This window comes from Tamandua tetradactyla, chromosome 1, assembly GCF_023851605.1.
Source record: "Tamandua tetradactyla isolate mTamTet1 chromosome 1, mTamTet1.pri, whole genome shotgun sequence".
In the NCBI taxonomy this organism is placed as follows: Eukaryota; Metazoa; Chordata; class Mammalia; order Pilosa; family Myrmecophagidae; genus Tamandua; species Tamandua tetradactyla.
Window position 1 is genome coordinate 120,736,568 of NC_135327.1, and position 23,018 is coordinate 120,759,585.

A 23,018-nucleotide genomic window follows, 5' to 3' on the forward strand; every position below is an offset into this window, starting at 1 on the left:
AATTTTGAAGTCATAAGCTGATTCTGTAAATTCTAAGAAAAGTGGGAAATCAAGAGATTAATTACACTTATTCAGAACTTGCTCTAACAAAGATATGTAAATTAATAAATTATTAAATTTATTGCTGCAATACACACTAAAAGAATATAGAATAGAGACGTATTATTAGAATCAACCAATTAAATAGTATTTGGCATTATTGGTAAAAAATTGAATTATAGATACAATTTTACTTTGGAGTGAATTTTCATTATTTGTACAGCTTTCATTTCTTCTTTGTATAGAAAATTAACAGTTGGTTTTACTTGGACATGTTTCAGTGATGCAGTGTATAACACACCAGAAAGAGAAAAAACATAAGTCAGAGAGAAGGATGAGAGCTAGATATGAAGGAAAAGGTTCCTTGATCCTTTCAATAAAGTATGGGAATTTGTTAACATAGCACCCAACTTCTACAACTTACAGAGAGAAGAAAAAGTTTAACTTGAAGCTAAACTTTAATTTTTGTAAAGTATTTGCTTATTAAATTATTCTTCCCCTTAAGCGCTATGAAGATGGCTCCTGTGTAATGCTGCTTAGAGTATAATAATTCACCGAGTGTCCCAATTCCTCTATTATTAGAAATATAGTACAAAGAATCACAGAACCTAAGTACTACAAGAACCTCCATCACCCAAAATAGGAATCCGCTTTCTGACATCTTTTGTTACCCAGTTATTCAGAGTCTGCTTGAAGACAGCAGATACATCAGGAATGTGCTTCCACTCCATTAACAAATAGCACGGTATGTTGCAAAAAGCCGAGATTCCAATCCTAACTCTGTCAACCACCTCAGTTCTTACAATTCTAGGAAAAAAACTCCTTCCGGTTGATGTAAAAATGAAATAAAACCATGTAGGAAAGGCAGTTTACATAGCATCTGGCACTGAAATTATCTGCTCAGGTGACAATCAAATCTGCTATTCCTATGGAAAGATACAAACAAAAAACCCAGAGGCAATATTCTATTGGCCCCTAAGTATAAATATTGAGTAATGCATTTACTTTTTTTTTTCACTTACATTATTAAATTAGACAAAAATTCTTAAATATATTTTAAAAAGCTTTTATCTCCTATTAGCAGCTTGAGTTATAACTTCTGGAGATGAATGTGATCAACTCCTCAAAATAACTGGAAGAAGTATGTGAAATGTGATCTAAAAATTTCACTCAGGGAGCCTTAATGTCTGTATTTCCCCTTTTTCTTTGCTAGACTTGATGTCATATTTTATGGATTTATAGAATGTTAGGAGCTAGAAAGAATTTAGAGCACTAGGCCAATCTCTGCATTTTAAAACCTGAGATGCTGAGGCATAGAGCCTAGAAAGCTTGGCCTCTTCACTTTCACCACATGGTCCTTCAGACCCAAACCTTTCAAGCAGAGTAAGAGGGTATGTGAGGCTTTAAAAAGCAAACCTGCAGGCGGGCCGCGGTGGCTCAGCGGGCAAAGTGCTTGCCTGCTATGCCGGAGGACCTCGGTTCGATTCCCGGCCCCAGCCCATGTAACAAATACGGAGAAACAGAATACAATAAAAACAAGAAAATGTTTCCCTTTCTTCCTTCCTTCCTTCCTTCTCTCTGTCTTTCCGAAAAAAAAAAAAAAAAAAAAAAAAAAAAGCAAACCTGCATAGAATGATTATACAATCCTAAGACAGGTTTGTAACAAAGGCAAGTCATGGCCTCTGGTAAAACACAAAACACTACTGCAGAGAATTGAAAACTGAGTAACAGATGCAAGTTAAAATATTTCAGGAAATCACTGTCCTTAGTTTCAAAATCCAAGATAACATTTTCTTACACAATGTCTCAGCATAATGAGAAATTACTTGCAATTTCAAATGGACTCTGCAAGTAACAAACTAAATCAAATAATTAGAAGTCTAAGAGTATCTGGTCGCACAGTGAGTCTCTAAATTTTTACTCTGAGCAAAAGTAAACTGATATACTGCTTCTAATTTTCTACTGAAAAAATGGAGGAAACATCCTTATTTTACAACAAACACAAGAAAACTTAACATACATTTGGGTTAAAACATCCCAGGCTATAAAGATGTGAAATTTATGGTATCTACTATGTTCTGGCTATAAATTTAAAAAGTTCTGGAAACATATTCAGATGTAGAGACTGGACATAGGGTCCACTGTGCTTATATCAGATGGTCTAGAAGAGAATGTTTGTTTTATCTGAATATTTATTTATGTTTATAGCATATGAAATGCTAAAATTAAATTGTTGGTAGATCTTTTGACATGCCAAATGAAACATATGCACATTTATAAACATGTTTATAATAAAATATGTTGTCCCATTATATTAATGTGCATTTGGCATTTACATTAGTAAAACAACAACAACAACAAAAAAAACCTAGCATCTGTATTATATTACAACATACAAGCGTTCCACAGTGCTGTTTTCACTTAGGGTTTAGCTTCTTTTCATTACTTGATCTTCTATAGACAGCAGGATACAAAATTATCCCAATATGTACCTACTCTATAAAACATGAGCTTGTGGAAAAGTTTTGTTCTGCATTATGTTAGCACAAATCACAGTGAACAGATTCAAAGAATTTTCTCCTCCTGGGGGAGGGAAAAACCCAGCCCTGGAAATATTCAGCAATTTTTGGTACTTTGTATGTGTGTGTATGTGTGTGTGCATGTGTGTCTTTTTTGCTTAAAATATTTTGAAAAAAGCAATACATGCTTATTGTAGAACATGTGGCAAAGTCTAGCAAATATAAAGCAAGGAGAGGAAAACCAACTAATTCCAACACTCAAAGACAACTGTTATTTACATTTTAGTGTTTTTACCCATTTTTCTTTAAAATAATGTGGTGAAAGACAGGCTTATTTGGTTCCTAAGTCTTCAGACTGTAAATAGGAGACCATTACATGATTCTTAAGTTAATATCAAGTAATATTTCCTTTCTCTGGAGTGGAAGTTTTGTCGAATATAGACATCCTCCTTGAGAAACTAAAGAATCTGTCAAACTATTAGATAGTAGAGACAGTTTTATAAAGTATGAAAAGTAGAGGCAAGAAATGTAGCAAAATTATTATTTTTCTTTGCAAGTGCTACTCACCTCATCATCGTCAGCATCATACTGGGCATAGTGCTGCTCGAGCAGCTCCCTCTGGCGCCTTTCTTGTTCAAGGGTCTGACTTATCAACTGGGCAACCTCACTCACTTGTCCTGGCTTTTCTCGTCCAATAACAAATCTGTAGAGAGGTTAAAGAAACTAATATCATTTGACTCTCTAGCAAAAAAGAGTGCTAAGCAAAGTATCAAACTTAATATCTAAGTGGAGTCCATTAAACCACATGAACATAATACTACCTATATACTTCACGTGGCATGGCATGACTAGGTGGAAGGAAAGGTTAGCTGAACAATGGAAGAGATTTTTGCGGGCATAGACCATAAAGGGAAATAAAGGAAAATAGTAAAGCAGCATAAAAATATCTTAAGAGTTACCACTTTGGGATGTACCAGATGTAATCCATTCTACTGTACTTACATTTTTGATGCCATACAATACAGGAGCAAACTCATAATTTCCTGTATCATTCAATTTCAAGAATCATTTCCACAATAATATGCTCTTTACAATGCAAACATTGCTTAAAAATATTTTAAAGTGTGCTGTAACTTAGGTGAGTTAATAAATATAGGGGCACTGAATGTTTTGCTAAGTTATAATTTTGGAGATAAATAAGAGAAAGAAGAGGGAATTAATTATTAGATGCAGTATTTTTCAATTTTGTTTTTTATTGACTGTTTGGAATCAACTATAAATAAAATTTATAAATACTACAAGTTTTTTACTTATATTGATGCATAATTTACATATAATATGTAATTAATGCATGCTTTTTAAATGCGCAAGTCAATCAATTTTGACAAATATATACAGTTGTAACCACTATATCAATCAAGATGTAGAACATTTCCATCAAACCAAACTATTCATTTATTCCACTTATTCTGCTTCACAGTAAATCGCCCTCATCATGGGCCCAGGGAAGCATTAATAAGCTTTCTGTCACTGCACATTAGATTAGTCTTCTCTGGAGTTTCATATAAATGGAAACACAGAATGTCTCACTTCTTTCATTCACCATAATATTTTGGGATTTATTCATGTTTTACAAGTATCTTTAATCTCTACCTTTTTGTTTACAACATCATTTCATTGTATCAGATATACCAAAATTGGTTATTCTTCTATTGAATAGATAATTAGGTTGGTTTTATATGGTAACAATGAAGCTACTATAAACATTCACATGTAAGTCTTTGTGTGGACACGAGTTTACGTTTCTCTTACTCAGATAACTATGATAGAACTGGTATATCATATTGTAAGTGTAGGTTTAACTTTTTAAGAAATTGCAAAATGTTTCTCAAATTGTGGTACCATTTTGTAGTCCTATTAACAATGCTTGAGTTTCAGTTACTCTACATCCTCATCAACATTAAATATTGCCCTTTTCAAAAAAATTGAACCATTCTAGCGGGTGTCTAGGGATATCATATAATGGTTTTAAATTGCAATGCTCTAATGGCTAATGATGTTAAGAATCATTTCATGTAGTTATTGGGTATTCATATATCTTTGTGAAATGTCTTTTTAAATCTTTTTTTTTTAAGTAAATTGTCTGGCTTTTTATAGTTGAGTTATAAGGGTTCTTTACATATTCTAGACACATCTTTTATTTTTATTTTTATTTTTTTATTTTTTTTATTAATTAAAAAAAGAATTAACAAAACAATTAGAAATCATTCCAATCTACATGTACAATCAGTAATTCTTAATAACATCACATAGTTGCATATCCATCATTTCTTTGTACATTTGCATCGATTTAGAAAAAGAAATAAAAAGACAACAGAATAAGAATTAAAACAATAATAGAAAGAAAAAAAAACAAAAAAAAAACAAAAACAAAAAACCTATACCTCACATGCAGCTTCATTCAGTGTTTTAACATAATTGCATTACAATTGGGTAGTATTATGCTGTCCATTTCTGAGTTTTTATATCCAGTCCCGTTGTACAGTCTGTATCCCTTCAGCTCCAATTATCCCTTCTCTTTTTTTTTTTTTAATTAACGGAAAAAAAGAAATTAACCCAACATTTAGAGATCATACCATTCTACACATGCAATCATTAATTCTTAACATCATCACATAGATGCATGATCATCATTTCTTAGTACATTTGCATTGGTTTAGAAGAACTAGCAACATAACCGAAAAAGATATAGAATGTTAATATAGAGAAAAAAATAAAAGTAATAATAGTAAAATCAAAACAAAACAAAACAAAACAAAACAAAAACCTATAGCTCAGATGCAGCTTCATTCAGTGTTTTAACATGATTACTTTACAATTAGGTATTATTGTGCTGTCCATTTTTGAGTTTTTGTATCTAGTCCTGTTGCACAGTCTGTATCCCTTCAGCTTCAATTACCCATTGTCTTACCCTGTTTCTAACTCCTGCTGAACTCTGTTACCAATGACATATTTCAAGTTTATTCTCGAATGTCCGTTCACATCAGTGGGACCATACAGTATTTGTCCTTTAGTTTTTGGCTGGATTCACACAGCATAATATTCTCTAGGTCCATCCATGTTATTACATGGTTCATAAGTTTATCTTGTCTTAAAGCTGCATAATATTCCATCGTATGTATATACCACAGTTTGTTTAGCCACTCTTCTGTTGATGGAGATTTTGGCTGTTTCCATCTCTTTGCAATTGTAAATAATGCTGCTATAAACATTGGTGTGCAAATGTCCGTTTGTGTCTTTGCCCTTAAGTCCTTTGAGTAGATACCTAGCAATGGTATTGCTGGGTCGTATGGCAATTCTATATTCAGCTTTTTGAGGAACTGCCAAACTGCCTTCCACAGTGGTTGCACCCTTTGACATTCCCACCAACAGTGGATAAGTGTGCCTCTTTCTCCGCATCCTCTCCAGCACTTGTCATTTTCTGTTTTGTTGATAATGGCCATTCTGGTGGGTGTGAGATGATATCTCATTGTGGTTTTGATTTGCATTTCTCTAATGGCCAGGGACATTGAGCATCTCTTCATGTGCCTCTTGGCCATCCGTATTTCCTCTTCTGAGAGGTGTCTGTTCAAGTCTTTTTCCCATTTTGTAATTGGGTTGGCTGTCTTTTTGTTGTTGATATGAACAATCTCTTTATAAATTCTGGATACTAGACCTTTATCTGATATGTCGTTTCCAAATATTGTTTCCCATTGTGTAGGCTGTCTTTCTACTTTCTTGATGAAGTTCTTTGATGCACAAAAGTGTTTAATTTTGAGGAGCTCCCATTTATTTATTTCCTTCTTCAGTGCTCTTGCTTTAGGTTTAAGGTCCATAAAACCGCCTCCAGTTGTAAGATCCATAAGATATCTCCCAACATTTTCCTCTAACTGTTTTATGGTCTTAGACCTAATGTTTAGATCTTCGATCCATTTTGAGTTAACTTTTGTATAGGGTGTGAGAGATGGGTCTTCTTTCATTCTTTTGCATATGGATATCCAGTTCTCTAGGCACCATTTATTGAAGAGACTGCTCTGTCCCAGGTGAGTTGGCTTGACTGCCTTATCAAAGATCAAATGTCCATAGATGAGAGGGTCTATATCTGAGCACTCTATTCGATTCCATTGGTCGATATATCTATCTTTATGCCAATACCATGCTGTTTTGACCACTGTGGCTTCATAATATGCCTTAAAGTCAGGCAGCGCGAGACCTCCAGCTTCGTTTTTTTTCCTCAAGATGTTTTTAGCAATTCGGGGCACCCTGCCCTTCCAGATAAATTTGCTTATTGGTTTTTCTATTTCTGAAAAATAAGTTGTTGGGATTTTGATTGGTATTGCATTGAATCTGTAAATCAATTTAGGTAGGATTGACATCTTAACTATATTTAGTCTTCCAATCCATGAACACGGTATGCCCTTCCATCTATTTAGGTCTTCTGTGATTTCTTTTAGCAGTTTTTTGTAGTTTTCTTTATATAGGTTTTTTGTCTCTTTAGTTAAATTTATTCCTAGGTATTTTATTCTTTTAGTTGCAATTGTAAATGGGATTCGTTTCTTGATTTCCCCCTCAGCTTGTTCATTACTAGTGTATAGAAATGCTACAGATTTTTGAATGTTGATCTTGTAACCTGCTACTTTGCTGTACTCATTTATTAGCTCTAGTAGTTTTGTTGTGGATTTTTCCGGGTTTTCGACGTATAGTATCATATCATCTGCAAACAGTGATAGTTTTACTTCTTCCTTTCCAATTTTGATGCCTTGTATTTCTTTTTCTTGTCTAATTGCTCTGGCTAGAACCTCCAACACAATGTTGAATAATAGTGGTGATAGTGGACATCCTTGTCTTGTTCCTGATCTTAGGGGGAAAGTTTTCAATTTTTCCCCATTGAGGATGATATTAGCTGTGGGTTTTTCATATACTCCCTCTATCATTTTAAGGAAGTTCCCTTGTATTCCTATCTTTTGAAGTGTTTTCAAAAGGAAAGGATGTTGAATCTTGTCGAATGCCTTCTCTGCATCAATTGAGATGATCATGTGATTTTTCTGCTTTGATTTGTTGATATGGTGTATTACATTAATTGATTTTCTTATGTTGAACCATCCTTGCATACCTGGGATGAATCCTACTTGGTCATGATGTATAATTCTTTTAATGTGTTGTTGGATACGATTTGCTAGAATTTTGTTGAGGATTTTTGCATCTGTATTCATTAGAGAGATTGGTCTGTAGTTTTCTTTTTTTGTAATATCTTTGCCTGGTTTTGGTATGAGGGTGATGTTGGCTTCATAGAATGAATTAGGTAGTTTTCCCTCCACTTCGATTTTTTTGAAGAGTTTGAAGAGAATTGGTACTAATTCTTTCTGGAACGTTTGGTAGAATTCACATGTGAAGCCATCTGGTCCTGGACTTTTCTTTTTAGGAAGCTTTTGAATGACTAATTCAATTTCTTTACTTGTGATTGGTTTGTTGAGGTCATCTATGTCTTCTTGAGTCAAAGTTGGTTGTTCATGTCTTTCCAGGAACCCGTCCTTTTCCTCTAAATTGTTGTATTTATTAGCGTAAAGTTGTTCATAGTATCCTGTTATTACCTCCTTTATTTCTGTGAGGTCAGTAGTTATGTCTCCTCTTCCATTTCTGATCTTATTTATTTGCATCCTCTGTCTTCTTCTTTTTGTCAATCTTGCTAAGGGCCCATCAATCTTATTGATTTTCTCATAGAACCAACTTCTGGCCTTATTGATTTTCTCTATTGTTTTCATGTTTTCAATTTCATTTATTTGTGCTCTAATCTTTGTTATTTCTTTCCTTTTGCTTGCTTTGGGGTTAGCTTGCTGTTCTTTCTCCAGTTCTTCCAAATGGATAGTTAATTCCTGAATTTTTGCCTTTTCTTCTTTTCTGATATAGGCATTTAGAGCAATAAATTTCCCTCTTAGCACTGCCTTTGCTGCGTCCCATAAGTTTTGATATGTTGTGTTTTCATTTTCATTCGCCTCGAGGTATTTGCTAATTTCTCTTGCAATTTCTTCTTTGACCCAGTCGTTGTTTAGGAGTGTGTTGTTGAGCCTCCACGTATTTGTGAATTTTCTGGCACTCTGCCTATTATTGATTTCCAACATCATTCCTTTATGGTCCGAGAAAGTGTTGTGTAAGATTTCAATCTTTTTAAATTTGTTGAGACTTGCTTTGTGACCCAGCATATGGTCTATCTTTGAGAATGATCCATGAGCACTTGAGAAAAAGGTGTATCCTGCTGTTGTGGGATGTAATGTCCTATAAATGTCTATTAAGTCTAGTTCATTTATAGTAATATTCAGATTCTCTATTTCTTTGTTGATCCTCTGTCTAGATGTTCTGTCCCTTGATGAGAGTGGTGAGTTGAAGTCTCCAACTATTATGGTATATGAGTCTATTTCCCTTTTCAGTGTTTGCAGTATATTCCTCACGTATTTTGGGGCATTCTGATTCGGTGCGTAAATATTTATGATTGTTATGTCTTCTTGTTTAATTGTTCCTGTTATTAGTATATAGTGTTCTTCTTTGTCTCTTTTAACTGTTTTACATTTGAAGTCTAATTTGTTGGATATTAGTATAGCCACTCCTGCTCTTTTCTGGTTGTTATTTGCATGAAATATATTTTCCCAACCTTTCACTTTCAACCTATGTTTATCTTTGGGTCTAAGATGTGTTTCCTGTAGACAGCATATCGAAGGATCCTGTTTTTTAATCCATTCTGCCAATCTATGTCTTTTGATTGGGGAATTCAGTCCATTGACATTTAGTGTTATTACTGTTTGGATAATATTTTCCTCTAACATTTTGCCTTTTGTATTATATATATCATATCTGATTTTCCTTCTTTCTACACTCTTTTCCATATCTCTCTCTTCTGTCTTTTTGTATCTGACTCTAGTGCTCCCTTTAGTATTTCTTGCAGAGCTGGTCTCTTGGTCACAAATTCTTTCAGTGACTTTTTGTCTGAGAATGTTTTAATTTCTCCCTCATTTTTGAAGGATAATTTTGCTGGATATAGGAGTCTTGGTTGGCAGTTTTTCTCTTTTAGTATTTTAAATATATCATCCCACTGTCTTCTAGCTTCCATGGTTTCTGCTGAGAAATCTACACAAAGTCTTATTGGGTTTCCCTTGTATGTAATGGATTGTTTTTCTCTTGCTGCTTTCAAGATCTTCTCTTTCTCTTTGACCTCTGACATTCTAACTAGTAAGTGTCTTGGAGAACGCCTATTTGGGTCTAATCTCTTTGGGGTGCGCTGCACTTCTTGGATCTGTAATTTTAGGTCTTTCATAAGAGTTGGGAAATTTTCAGTGATAATTTCTTCCATTAGTTTTTCTCCTCCTTTTCCCTTCTCTTCTCCTTCTGGGACACCCACAACACGTATATTTGTGCGGTTCATATTGTCCTTGAGTTCCCTGATACCCTGTTCAAATTTTTCCATTCTTTTCCCTATAGTTTCTGTTTCTTTTTGGAATTCAGATGTTCCATCCTCCAAATCACTAATTCTATCTTCTGTCTCTTTAAATCTATCATTGTAGCTATCCATTATTTTTTCTATGTTTGCTACTTTATCCTTCACTTCCATAAGTTCTGCGATTTGTTTTTTCAGTTTTTCTATTTCTTCATGTTCAGCCCATGTCCTCTTCATGTCCTCCCTCAATTTATCGATTTCATTTTTGAAGAGGTTTTCCATTTCTGTTCGTATATTCAGCATTAGTTGTCTCAGCTCTTGTGTCTCATTTGAGCTATTGGTTTGTTCCTTTGACTGAGCCATATTCTTGATCTTTTGAGCGTGGACAGTTATCTTCTGCTGCTGGCGTCTGGGCATTTATTCAGATTTCTCTTGGTGTTGGACCCAGCAAGGTTGTAATATTTTTCTGTGAAATCTCTGGGTTCTGTTTTTCTTATCCTGCCCAGTAGGTGGCGCTCGTGGCACACGTTTGTCTGCGGGTCCCACCAGTAAAAGGTGCTGTGGGACCTTAAACTTTGGAAAACTCTCGCCATCCTGGGGGTTCACTAGCCGAAGCGGCTTGAGCCGGCCCAGGGTCCGAACGCAGGGAGGGTGTCCGAACGCAGGGAGGGATGCTGGTCGCCGCAGCCAGGGAAAGAGCCCGTCCGAATTTCCTAGTCGGCCCTGGGCAACAAGCGTGGCGGGAGGGCGCCAGCGGCAGCGGCCCGCCCGAGAGAGTGCACGTTCCCCGGGAGTCACGGGGTCACCATTCTCCGCGGCCTGGGGGTTTCCGATCCAATTCTCTCAGTTGGTCCGGGGGCTGCGCATGGTGTGGGCGCCAGTCGCCTTGGTTTCAGGGGACCACCTCTCCAATTCTCCCAGCCGGCCCGGGAAGGGGGAAGGGAGTAACTCCGGCCGCTTGCCACCCCGCCCGGTAAGGCCCGCGCGCCTCGGCGATCTCACCCGAGCTGCTTCTCTCAGCCAGCCAGCCGTTCCAGGATGGGGTACGCTGTCTTTTTTTATCTCTGTTGTGGCTTTGGGCGCTTTCTGTATCGTTTCTACTCCCCTAGTAGGTGTCCTGGAGAAGAAACTAAGATCCGCGCATCTTACTAAGCCGCCATCTTCCAGGAAGTCCTCAGGAATACTTTTTTTTTTAATGAAAGACCTCTACACTGAAAACTACAAAACACACCCGAATGATAATGATGCGCTTGCAGAAAGGAGCTGGGTGAAGTGAAATGCAACCTGCAATGTAAACTCATCTCAGCTTTGTTCCGGCTGAAATTTCTCGTTGAACAAAAGACCCGAAAGGCAGCGCAGCGGGACGCGAGGGGCGGCCGGCTCGGGTCGGGGAGGGGGCGCGGGGCGCAGGGCGCGAGGGCTCAGCACCGCGGCCGCAGGACGGGAGCGGGAAGGCGCAGTGGACCGGGGAAGCCCCGGCCCCCGAGCCCAGGAGATGAGCAAGCCGGCCGGCAGCGACCTGATACCATCCGCCCGGCCCCGCAGCGCAGAGAGAACCCTAGACACATCTTTGTCTCTATATGTATTTAAATCTATGTCTATTGTATATACATTTCCATAATAATGCAAACATTGCTTAAAAACACTTTAAAATATGCAACAACTTAGGTGTGTAAAGTCAAATTTATCACTTTTTTTAAGATTCAAGCTTTTTGTTTTCTAAGAAATTTGTACCTGTCTAAAAACCTCTTGAAAATTTATAGCTTTGTTTTTATGTTAGTTCTATGATACCTTTTGAATTAACTGTTGCATGTGATGTGTGGTAAGGATGGAGATTAATTTTTTCCAAATAAGTTGTTTAAATGCCATTTATTCATGAAGCCCTAATGAATTAGTTTGGTACACTTGTTGAAGATCAATTGACCGTATATTTGGCTTGATTTCTGGGCTTTCCATTCTATCCAATGATGTATTTATATTGATGCCAATGCTACACACTGCCCTGATTACTGTGTAGTAAGTACTGAAATTCAGTGGTGTGAGCTCTCCAATTATGTTGTCTTTTTCAAAATCATCTGACTATTTATATGCGTTTCCCCAAAAATTTAGAATCAGGTTTTCAATTTCTAAAGAAATCTTGTTGGATTTGAGTTGGGATTGCTTTGACTCTACAGATCAATTTGCAGAGAACTGACTTATAATAACAATATTGAGTTGTCTGATACATGAATATGGTGCATTTATTTAGATCTTCTCATATACTATTATTATTATGACAAAGCTGATAAAATTTCCCCATTTTGAAAAATCTATAGCATTCAAATTATCTTTTTATATGTTCTCAAGTGTTTTGTCCATATTTAAGCCACCTTTATAAATATATCCTGTAAGATTATATGTACAATCTAGCATATATAGATTGGCTGGAAAATGTAAAATATACAGTAGGGTTATTACTGTGATTATGAAAAAAAATAAAGATAAACTGTAGAAGTATAATTTAAGGGTTAAAAGTATCTTTAAAAGGGAAGAATGACTTTGATAGGATATCCCATCAAAGATAACACAACTTACTTGCTCTGTGACCTTGAATCTTACTAATATTTCTAAGTTTCAGTTTCCTTATTTGTTAAAAGTAGCATAATAACTTTATAACACAATTAAATATTATATAATACATTTTAAAAGCATAACTGTGCATATAGAGAATATTTAATAATCTTTTACTGTTATTATGTAGACAGTGCATTGTTATTATTTAGATAAATATAGTCCATTTAAAAGTACTAATTACACAAACTAGCTTGTCCCAATTACCTCTTCTTTGATCATACTGGTTTAAGGAAGAGTTTGCATTTGTAAGTCAACCCTAAGAAAAGGATGAAACACTTCCAATAAAGTGTGCTCTGAAAATCTTAGTTTTAGTTGCCATTGAAATGTAAATTATCAATTACATGATCAGTTTGAATGTAATTTTTAAAAACTTCAAAACCATGATGATGAACAAAGCCAGGAACATTCAGTCCCTCTGAATAACTGTGATCAAATCTTCATCACCCATCATTGATATTTCTACATAATTGTGATCAATCTTAGCCAGTATCATCTTCAAATGAATATAATAATACATGTGCTTACAGGGACTGCAAAATAAGAATGAGGGCCGTTAATTCTGTAGGCTTGATGTAATGCCTGGATACATCCCAGAGTTGATTAAACAGATAATAAAAAAAGTCCCTTGAAGGATGGGAGAAAAAATGGCAAAGTCCCTTGAAGGATGGGAGAAAAAATATGAAACTCTTAAACTTTACCACTGGGGAAATTCCTGATACTGTGTTAAACATTAGGGACACCCAAATCAATAGGCAAAGCTTTTGATCTTGAGGCTTGCTCTCGTGAAGCTTATGTATGTGGCAGAGAAGCTACGCCAACTTATAGGTATGCCTTAGAGTTACTTCCAGAGCACCTCTTTTGTTGCTCAGATATGGTCTCTCTCTCTCTAAGCCCAACTGTGCAAGCGAAATAATTGCCCTCCCCTCTATGTGGGACATGACATCAAGGGGTGAAAGTCTCCCTGGCCACAAGGGAGATGACTTACAGGGATGAGCCTGGCCCTGGCACTGTGGGATCAGCAATGCCATCCTGACCAAAAGGAGGAAAAGAAGTGTAACAAATAAGGAATCAGTGGTTGAAAGAGTTCAAATAGAGTTAAGGGGCTACTCTGGAGGTCACTCTGATGTAAGCTTCAGTTAGACATTGCTACCTACCACAACTTGCCAAACCCCAAACAAAACCATTCCTGCCAATCTTAAAGAACACTTCAGACATTATATAAGATTGTACAAAGGTACCATGCACTAGAGTAACTTTTCAGAAACCTACAATCTCCAGATGGGTCCCTGGACTGGAAAAGTCATGAAATGCAGAGGGGCAGACTTTCCAGAACATCAGCTAGTTCTATACCCCCATCATGTTCAACAGCCCCTTCCAACATGAAAAAGTTAGAACGGCTATAGCTCAAATACCCCTAAAGAATGGGAGAAAGATCAAAGGTGATGGTAGAGTTATACAGAGAAAGTAGGGTTTAACAAACAAGTATGATTGCTGAATCATTACACTGATATTTCTTTTAGTCTCCAGTATCTTAGAGAAGCTAGAAGTAAAAACCTAAAATTGTGGAATTATAACCCATACCAAACTCTGAAATCTGTTCTACTACTAATTGTTGTGATGAGCTTTGAAATTTATTGCTTTTTCTGTATATGCTATTTTTCACAAAAAAGTCAATTGTGATGATGAATGCACAACTGTAAGATGATATTGTGAACCACTGATTATACACTTTGGATGATGTACTTATTTGAAAGGATTATGCACCCTAGAAAAGTCATGCTTTAATCCTGATACATCTTGTGGAGGCAGCAGTTTCTTTTAATCCTTATTCAGCACTGTAGGTTGGAAAATTGATTAGATTATCTCCATAGAGATGTGACACACTTAATTGTGGGTATTAACCTTTGATTAGAGAGAGAGATGTGACTCCACCAGTTTTTAGTGGGTCTTGATAAGTTTACTGAAATCCTTTAAAAAAGGAAACATTTTGGAAAGAGCCATGATAGTTCATGCAGCCAGAGACGTTTGGGGATGAAGAAGGAAAACGCCCCTGGGGAAGCTTCATGAAACAAGGAGCCGGGAGAGAAAGCTAGCAGACATCACCATGTTCACCATGTGCCTTTTCAGTTGAGAGAAAAACCCTGAACATCATTGGACTTCTTGAACTAAGGTATCGTTCCTTGGATGCCTTAGATTGGACATTTCTATAGGCTTGATTTAATTTGGACATTTTCACAGCCTTAGAACTGTAAACTTGAAATTTATTAAATTCCCCTTTTTAGAAGCCATTCCATTTCTGGTATATCACATTCCAGCAGCTTTCAAACTAGAATAGATGATTACATGCTTGTGAATATATAATTTATATCAATAAAAAACATAATCCAAGAAAAAAAAATAAGTAGAGATAATTAGGTTTTCATTCCTAATCTTTGAATTACTGTTTGGTAATTAATAAATATTAATATTTGGGTTAGAACCTTTATTTTGGGGGAAGGTATTTACATTTTTATAGCTTTTACATATATTCTTACCATAGTGAACTTCTCAGCATTTCAAATATGACTTGTGAATTTATGTTTTAAACTATGGGATAAACTCATAAAATTCCTAATAATTTATCTTCCTGCTATTCAGACTAAAAGTGTTAAAGTATGGGTGGGCCACGGTGGCTCAGCAGGCAGAGTTCTCGCTTGCCATGCCAGAGACCGGGGTTCGATTCCTGGTGCCTGCCCATGCAAAAAAAAAAAAAAAAGAAGTTAAAGTATGCTCACAAATACAATGTAATTCTAAAGAGATCTTCAGTTATGTCAGCACAGTCTTAAGGATGCTTTTCTTATTAATAGAGAAAGGTAACAATGCAGCTTGTATCTGATAGAATTAAGCAGCCCCTTAACACTCCTAAGAAAATTTTAAAATGAAATAAGACATATATCCCAAATATTTTCCAACTTATATTAGAAAAAAGGTTTGTAGTTTCATGAAATGATAGCCATCCCTTTCTCCCCATTTGGACTATTCACAACATTATTTTGTGCTTTTATCACATCAAACTGTGCACAACTTGTAAATGGCTTCTTAACTGGTGTCCCTGAATGCAGTCCCTCTTTCCTTCAATCAATCTTGCACATCATTACCCCTAATGGAGTACTATAATTTTTCAAATATATGAAGGGCTATCATGGAAAAAGAAATCAACTCACTCTGTGTAACTCTAGTGGAAAGACTAAACCTGTGGATAGAAATAATAATTCTACATCAATTATGTTCCACTCCTCTTCAGAAGCCTGAAACGGCACTCCATTGTGTGCAGAATCTAAACTCGTTTAGCCTGGTATTAAACATCCTTCATCATCTGGCCTTATTTACCTCTCCTTATATTCATACTCTGGTACATTCATGGTAGTACAGTCACTATCCTTCAAATATGACTTGTGTATTAATGCCTCTGTGTCTTTGTCCCTGTCATTTTTTTCTATTTAAATTGCTCTCTTTTCTATTTAGAATCTATCCATCTTGGAGGACATATTTCAGCATTTTTTTTGCTTTCCAAAAAATCTTCCATGACTTCTGTATTTTCTAGTGCTCTCTTCTTCCTGACAGCACTCATCAGTCATGTCACTTTTTTGACCCTGAGGTTGCATATCATTCTAACTTCATATTTAAAGGCATACACCTTATTTTTCCACTCACTTTGCAAATATCTTGACATCAGTATGAACTCTTTTGTTTCTTTTGCACCCCCCAAATTATTTAACCTAGGGTCTTTATTGATTGACTATAATTAAGAATTTTTTTCTCAATCTTAACTTATTAAAAAGAAGATCTGAATGCTTTGAATATATTTTTAGGCAGTAGCTCTTCATAAGGTATTAAGTAAAAACACTAGACCAGTATTTTAAATGAACTTTTAAAAACAGGGCACTTAAAATATGCACAGTTCTATATTTCTTAGTGATTTACATGTGAAATTTGTTGGTCATTAATATTTATAATCAAATAGGGATGTTATATTAAGGTTAGTAAACTAAGTTCGAATTTTTATAGGTACTGAGACCAGACCTGGGAGGAAGGTATGGAACTCATGGCCTTAAAGAACCAGGAGGGGGAAAGATAGGAAGCTAGTGGTAATAAGAAAATCTCATTTAGATGAACTGAAGTATAATAGGCCACTGTGATCAGGGGACTTGAAACCTATGGTTTGTCAAAGCCCTGGTACAATATTATTATTTTCCCAATTTTACTAACAGCACTAAAACCTAATTACTCACAGTGAGTACGGTGCTACTGTTATAGTATGTTAAGTCTTGGTTTAGAGAACAAACTCATAAGACTTAGGTTATACTTAGAAAGGATGTAAAACAGCAGCAGCAGGAGAAATACACACTGCAGGAGTGTGGAGCACTCAGGTAGTCGTCTTTGTCTTCCCCACTACTGGGTGTCACAGGACTCGTCTCATACCACAGGGGACATGTATGTGAAGCACTTTGGCATTTAAAACCCAAGGCTGGTGTGTAGTAAGCATCCGTTATGGTAACTTAGATACATCCCCACTAAATGAAAAGTTCCAACCATTGAAAAACAGACTCCATCAAGTTCAGGTATAAGTAATAAACACAACTACTATTACTAAACAATTCTGACAGCCTGGTATGTCTGGCCCCATGTTTGGAAAACAATTTATCTCTAGTTAGCACATTTTGCAGCTTTGACCAAGGGTCAGTAGCATGTTCCAGGCAACTTAGGAAATGAGCACTTTGTTAATCCATATTGGCTCTAAATTAGCCCATTATAAATAGTATTTATTGTGTAACACATTTCTGGTTTCTTTTTATTTTAAATTGATGATATTGGGTGTGTTTTTATTATATATTTTTAATGTTTCCTGGTGAAAACCTAAAATTTCTGACAATTTATGTTTGTCCTTCAATGCTGTTCAAATTAAATTTTAAATGTTTTCTAGAAATATCTGCTATTTATGATCAATAACTATCCCTTCATCATACCTTTATCATCAGCATATGGATTTAGTGACTTTTTGACATGTAGCCATATAACATGTCTTGAGGTCAGAAATTTATAGGAATTGTAGAAAATAAGTTAATTAAATGTTTTGATATTCTTTTTTAAAGAGACGGTAATATTAAAAATATATATAAATGAATGATAAATGAGATATGCACATACTTATGTGTGGATACATACACAGATATGTAATTATAAATACGTAAGTTTTTGTTTTTCTATTTTTGCTCAAGATCACTGGCATATCTTGGACTTTTCATTGTGCTAGTTGGAAAGGATGTATGTCCCCTAGAAAAGCCATGTTTTAATCTAAATCCCATTTCCTAAAGGCAGAATAATCCCTATTCAATACTGTATGCTTGAATCTGGAATTGGATAATCTCCCTGGAGATGTGATTTAATCAAGAGTGGGTGTTAAACTGGATTAGGTGATGGCATGTCTCCACCCATTTGGTGGGTCTTGATTAGTTTCTGAAGTCCTATAAAAGAGGAAACATTTTGGAGAAAAAGCGATTCAGAGAGAGCAGAGCAGAATGACACAGCCAGAAGAAGCAGAGTTCACCAGCCAGCGACCTTTGGAGATGAAGAAGGAAAATGCCTCCTGGGGAGCTTCGTGGCACAGGAAGCCAGGAGAGGAAGCTAGCAAATGATGCTGTGTTTGCCATGTGCCCTTCCAGATGAGAGAGAAACTCTGACTGTGTTTGCCATGTGCCCTTCCACTTGAGAGAGAAACCCGGAACTTCATTGGCCTTCTTGAACCAAGGTATCTTTTTCTGGATGCCTTTCATTGGACATTTCTATAGACTTGCTTTAACTGGGACATTTACTCAGCTTCAGAACTGTTAACTAGCAACTTATTAAATTCCCCCTTTTGAAAGCCATTCCATTTCTGGTATATTGCATTCCAGCAGCTAGCAAACTAGATCATCCATTTAAAGTGTATTAAATCTTGAAATGCATTTAGTTTATTTTCATCATTTTAATAAATGTTTCTGTTAGCATTACTGTACAACGGAAACTGAAAGGCTTACTTTTTATTTAAAGTGGCTGGATATTCATTAACACCACTTGTGCACTAAATTAAGTTCAATATTTTAAAATTTAGGAGTAAGGATCTATAATGTGATCAACTAAAGAAAAATGAGCCACTTTACAAAAATCTTTAAAAGCACTGTGTAAACCTTGTAGTACCTGGCTCAGCTATAATGGGAATGGGTCTTGTGCCTTTACTTGTTTTTATTTTTAAAAAACCAACAAGAATTTATTATCTAACATTTTTGTAAATAACTAGGATGTATTAGCTAACATTTTGAAAACTAGAAGTACAAAATCAAAGTCTTGACATGTTATGCTTTCTTCTAGAGTTTATAAAGTTCTGCGGCTCTCTTGCAGCAAACCTTAGGATACCTTGGCTTGCATCTTTAACTTCTTCACATGCAACCTGTATCATTCTCTCACTTCTTCCTTATCTTCTTAAAAATACAGTATTTTTATGGTATGCATATAATAAATATTCTTTTTGTTTTTGGTATTAGTTATTTGCTTTTGTATTAGTTAGGGTTCTCTAGAGAAACAGAATGAACAGGGAACACTCTCAAATATAAAATTTATAAAAGTGTCTCACGTGACTGTGGGAATGCAGAGTCCAAAATCCGCAGGGCAGGCTGTGAAGCCGACGACTCCAAAGGAGGATCTGGACGAACTCCACAGGAAAGGCTCGCCATCCGAAGCAGGAATAGAGCCTGTCTCTTCTGAATCCTCCTTAAAAGGCTTCCCATGATTAGATTAAGCATCACTCATTGCAGAAAACACTCCCCTTTGGCTGATTACAAATGGAATGCAGCTGACGTGACCATGATCAAATTCTATTAAATGTCCTCATTGCAACAAACAGGCCAGCACTTGCCCAAACAGACAAACAGGTACCACAACTTGGCCAAGTTGACACATGAACCTGACCATGACACTCCATCCCTTGTCAACTTGGCAGCTATATATATCACCTTAAACCATACCCAATTTCCAAATAAAAACAATAAAACACTCATTTTTTTTCTTTTACCTAACAATACTCAACTGTCCTGCATATAACTGGAAACACATTAAATCTCTCCAGAATAGGGCGCAAATCCTTGGGCAACATTCATTCTTAAACTTGATATCTTTCAACTTAAATAGTATAACATGAACAAAACAGCATTACAGTCCTCGTTTCTGTAACTGATCACGTGGTCAAAGTTCATATTTATCACTACCTTCTTCCACTACCCATTCCATGTTCCCTTTACCCTCAACAAGCACTTCAGATGGTCGTGGTTCTTCGCCTGGTGGGGTGACTCAAAACTTCATTCCTGAAGTTTCAGAGCCATTGGTAGACCTGCCTGGATTGGGTTGTTGCAGTTTTCCATTGATTGTAATCACAGGGCATGGTAGTACTAAAAGATACCCTAGGGGATAGCCTATATTCCAAGAAAATTCTTCTTTACTGCCATTATGTAGTTGCAGTCCCACTTCTTCCTGATAGTCAGAGTCAATCACCCCAGACAATAATGTAATCCCCTTCTTGGCTTGTTGATACAGTGGCATAAGTAGCCCAAGTGACCAGATGCCAGTCTTAACGTCCAGTTCAGTGGAATCATTGTTGTTTCTCCTGGAGGAAGCACTCCCTGTTTTGGAACTAAAACCTGTAGACTAGCAGAGCTCAGGATCGCAGGGACAGGAAGCAAAAGTTTTCCTAGGGAACCACTAGGGGTAATAGTAAGTGGTACCACTCCCATTTCCACCCCTTGGTTCCTGGACCCATGGATCCTGGCTATGGGAGAAACAGCACCATAGAGCAGACACTGATTCAGAGCATATACAGCTTCCTGGAGAACATTACACCAGCTTTTCAAGGTATTGCCACCTAGTTGGCACCATAATTGAGTTTTCAAAAGGCCTTTCCACCATTCTATCAATCCAGCTGCTTCTGGATGATGGGGAACATGGTAAGACCAGAGAATTCCATGAGCATGCGCCCATTCCTGCACTTCATTTGCTGTGAAGTGTGTTCCTTAATCCGAAGCAATGCTATGTGGAATACCATAACGATGGATAAGGCATTCTGTAAGCCCATGGATGGCAGTTTTGGCAGAAGCATTGTGTGCAGGGAAAGCAAATCCATATCTAGAGTATGTGTATATTCCACTTAGAACAAATCACTGCCCCTTCCCTGAAGGGAGTGGTCCAGTATAATCAACCTGCCACCATGTAGCTGGCTGGTCACATCGGGGAATGGTGCTATATTGTGGATTGACTGTGGGTCTCTGCTGCTGGCAGACTGGGCACTCAGCAGTGGCTGCAGCCAAGTCAGCCTTGGTGAGTGGAAGTCCATGTTGCTGAGCCCATGCATAACCTCCATCCCTACCACTATGACCACTTTGTTCATGAGCCCATTGGGCAATGACAGGAGTTGCTGGGGAAAGAGGCTGATCTGGTATCCATAGAATGGGTCCATCTTATCCACTTGATTATTAAAACCTTTCTCTGCTGAAGTCACCCTCTGGTGTGCATTCACATGGGACACAAATATCTTCATGTTTTTAGCCCACTCAGATAAGTCTATCCATATACTTCTTCCCTAGAACTCTTTGTCACCAATTTTCCAATTATGGTCATTTCAAGTCCCTGCTCATCCAGCCAAACCATTAACAACAGCCCATGAGTCAGTATACAAACGCACCTCTGGCCAGTTTTCCTTCCAAGCAAAATGAACAACCAGGTGCACTGCTCGAAGTTCTGCCCACTGGGAAGATTTGCCCTCACCACTGTCCTTCAAGGATGCCCCAGAAAGGGGGTCTAGTGCTGCAGCTGTCCACTTTCGGGTGGTACCTGCATATCGTGCTGAACCATCTGTAAGCCAGGCCTGAGTTTTCTCTTCCTCAGTCAATTCACTGTAAGGAACTCCCCAAGAGGCCACAGCTCTGGACTGGGAAAGAGAAGGTAATGTGGCAGGAGCTGAGACCAAGGGCATTTGGGGCACTTCTTCACGTAACTTACTTGCACCTTCAGGACGTGCTCTGGCTCTATCTTGTATATACCATCTCCATTTTACAAGAGAGTGTTGCTGCACATGCCCAACTTTATGGCTTGGTGGGTCAGACAACACTCAGCTCATGATAGGCAACCCAGGTCTCATGGTAAATTGGTGGCCCATGGTTAAGCGTTCAGTCTCTACTAAGGTCCAGTAGCAGGCCAAAGCAGTTTCTCAAAAGGAGAGTAGTTATCTGCAGCAGGTGGCAAGGCTTTGTTCCAAAATCCTAAGGGTCTGTGTCGTGATTCTTCTATAGGAGCCTGCCAAAGGCTCCAGACAGCATCTCTATTTGCCACTGACACTTCCAGCACCATTGGATCTGCTGGATCATATGGCCCAAGTGGCAGAGCAGATTGTACTGCAGCCTGGACCTGTCGCAGAGCCTCCTCTTATTCAGGTTCCCACTCAAAATTAGCAGCTTTTCTGGTCACTTGATAAATGGGCCAGAGTAGTAACCCAAATGAGGGATATGATGTCGCCAAAATCCAAAAAGACCAACTAGGCATTGTGCCTCTTTTTGGGTCATAAGAGGGGCAGCTGCAGCAACTTATCCTTCACCTTAGAAGGGATATCTCAACATGCCTCACACCACTGGACACACAGAAATTTCAATGAGGTGGAAGGCCCCTCTATTTTTGTTGGATTTATCTCCCATCTATTGACACGCAAATGCCTTACCAGTAAATCTAGAGTAGTTGCTACCTCTTGCTCACTAGGTCAGTCAACATGATATCGATATAATGGACCAGTGTGATGTCTTGTGGGAGGAAGAAACGATCATGGTCTCTGTGGACAAGATTATGACATAGGGCTGGAGAGAGTTGATATACCCCTTAGTTAGGACAGTGAAAGTATATTGCTGACCTTGCCAGCTGAAAGCAAACTGTTTCTGGTGGTCCTTACCAATAGCTATTGAGAAAAAAGCATTTGCCAGATCAATAGCTGCATACCAGGTACCAGGGTATGGATTGATTTGCTCAAGCAATGATACCACATCTGGAACAGCAGCTGCAATTGGAGTCACCACCTGGTTGAGCTTATGATAATTCACTTTCATCCTCCAAGACCCATCTGTTTTCTGCACAGGCCAAATAGGAAAGTTGAATGGGGATGTGGTGGGAATCACCACCCCTGCATCCTTCAAGTCCTTTAGAGTGGCAGTAATCTCTGCCATCCCTCCAGGAATCTGGTATTGCTTCTGATTTAATGTTTTGCTTGATAGGGGCAGTTCTACTGGCTTCCACTTGGCCTTTCCCACCATAATAGCCCTCACTGCATGAGTTAG

General features: G+C 37.4%; 1 protein-coding gene across 12 annotated transcripts in view; it reads right to left on the reverse strand.

Moving 5' to 3' along the window:
- PPP1R9A (protein phosphatase 1 regulatory subunit 9A) overlaps positions 1–23,018 on the reverse strand; it is a 434,558-nt gene that overhangs the window by 123,680 nt on the left and 287,860 nt on the right. For all 12 annotated transcript variants that reach the window (XM_077123485.1, XM_077123518.1, XM_077123509.1 and 9 more), the window contains exon 6: positions 3,126–3,261. In XM_077123485.1, the coding sequence (XP_076979600.1) occupies positions 3,126–3,261 (136 nt within the window). The remainder of the gene's footprint in view (positions 1–3,125; positions 3,262–23,018) is intronic.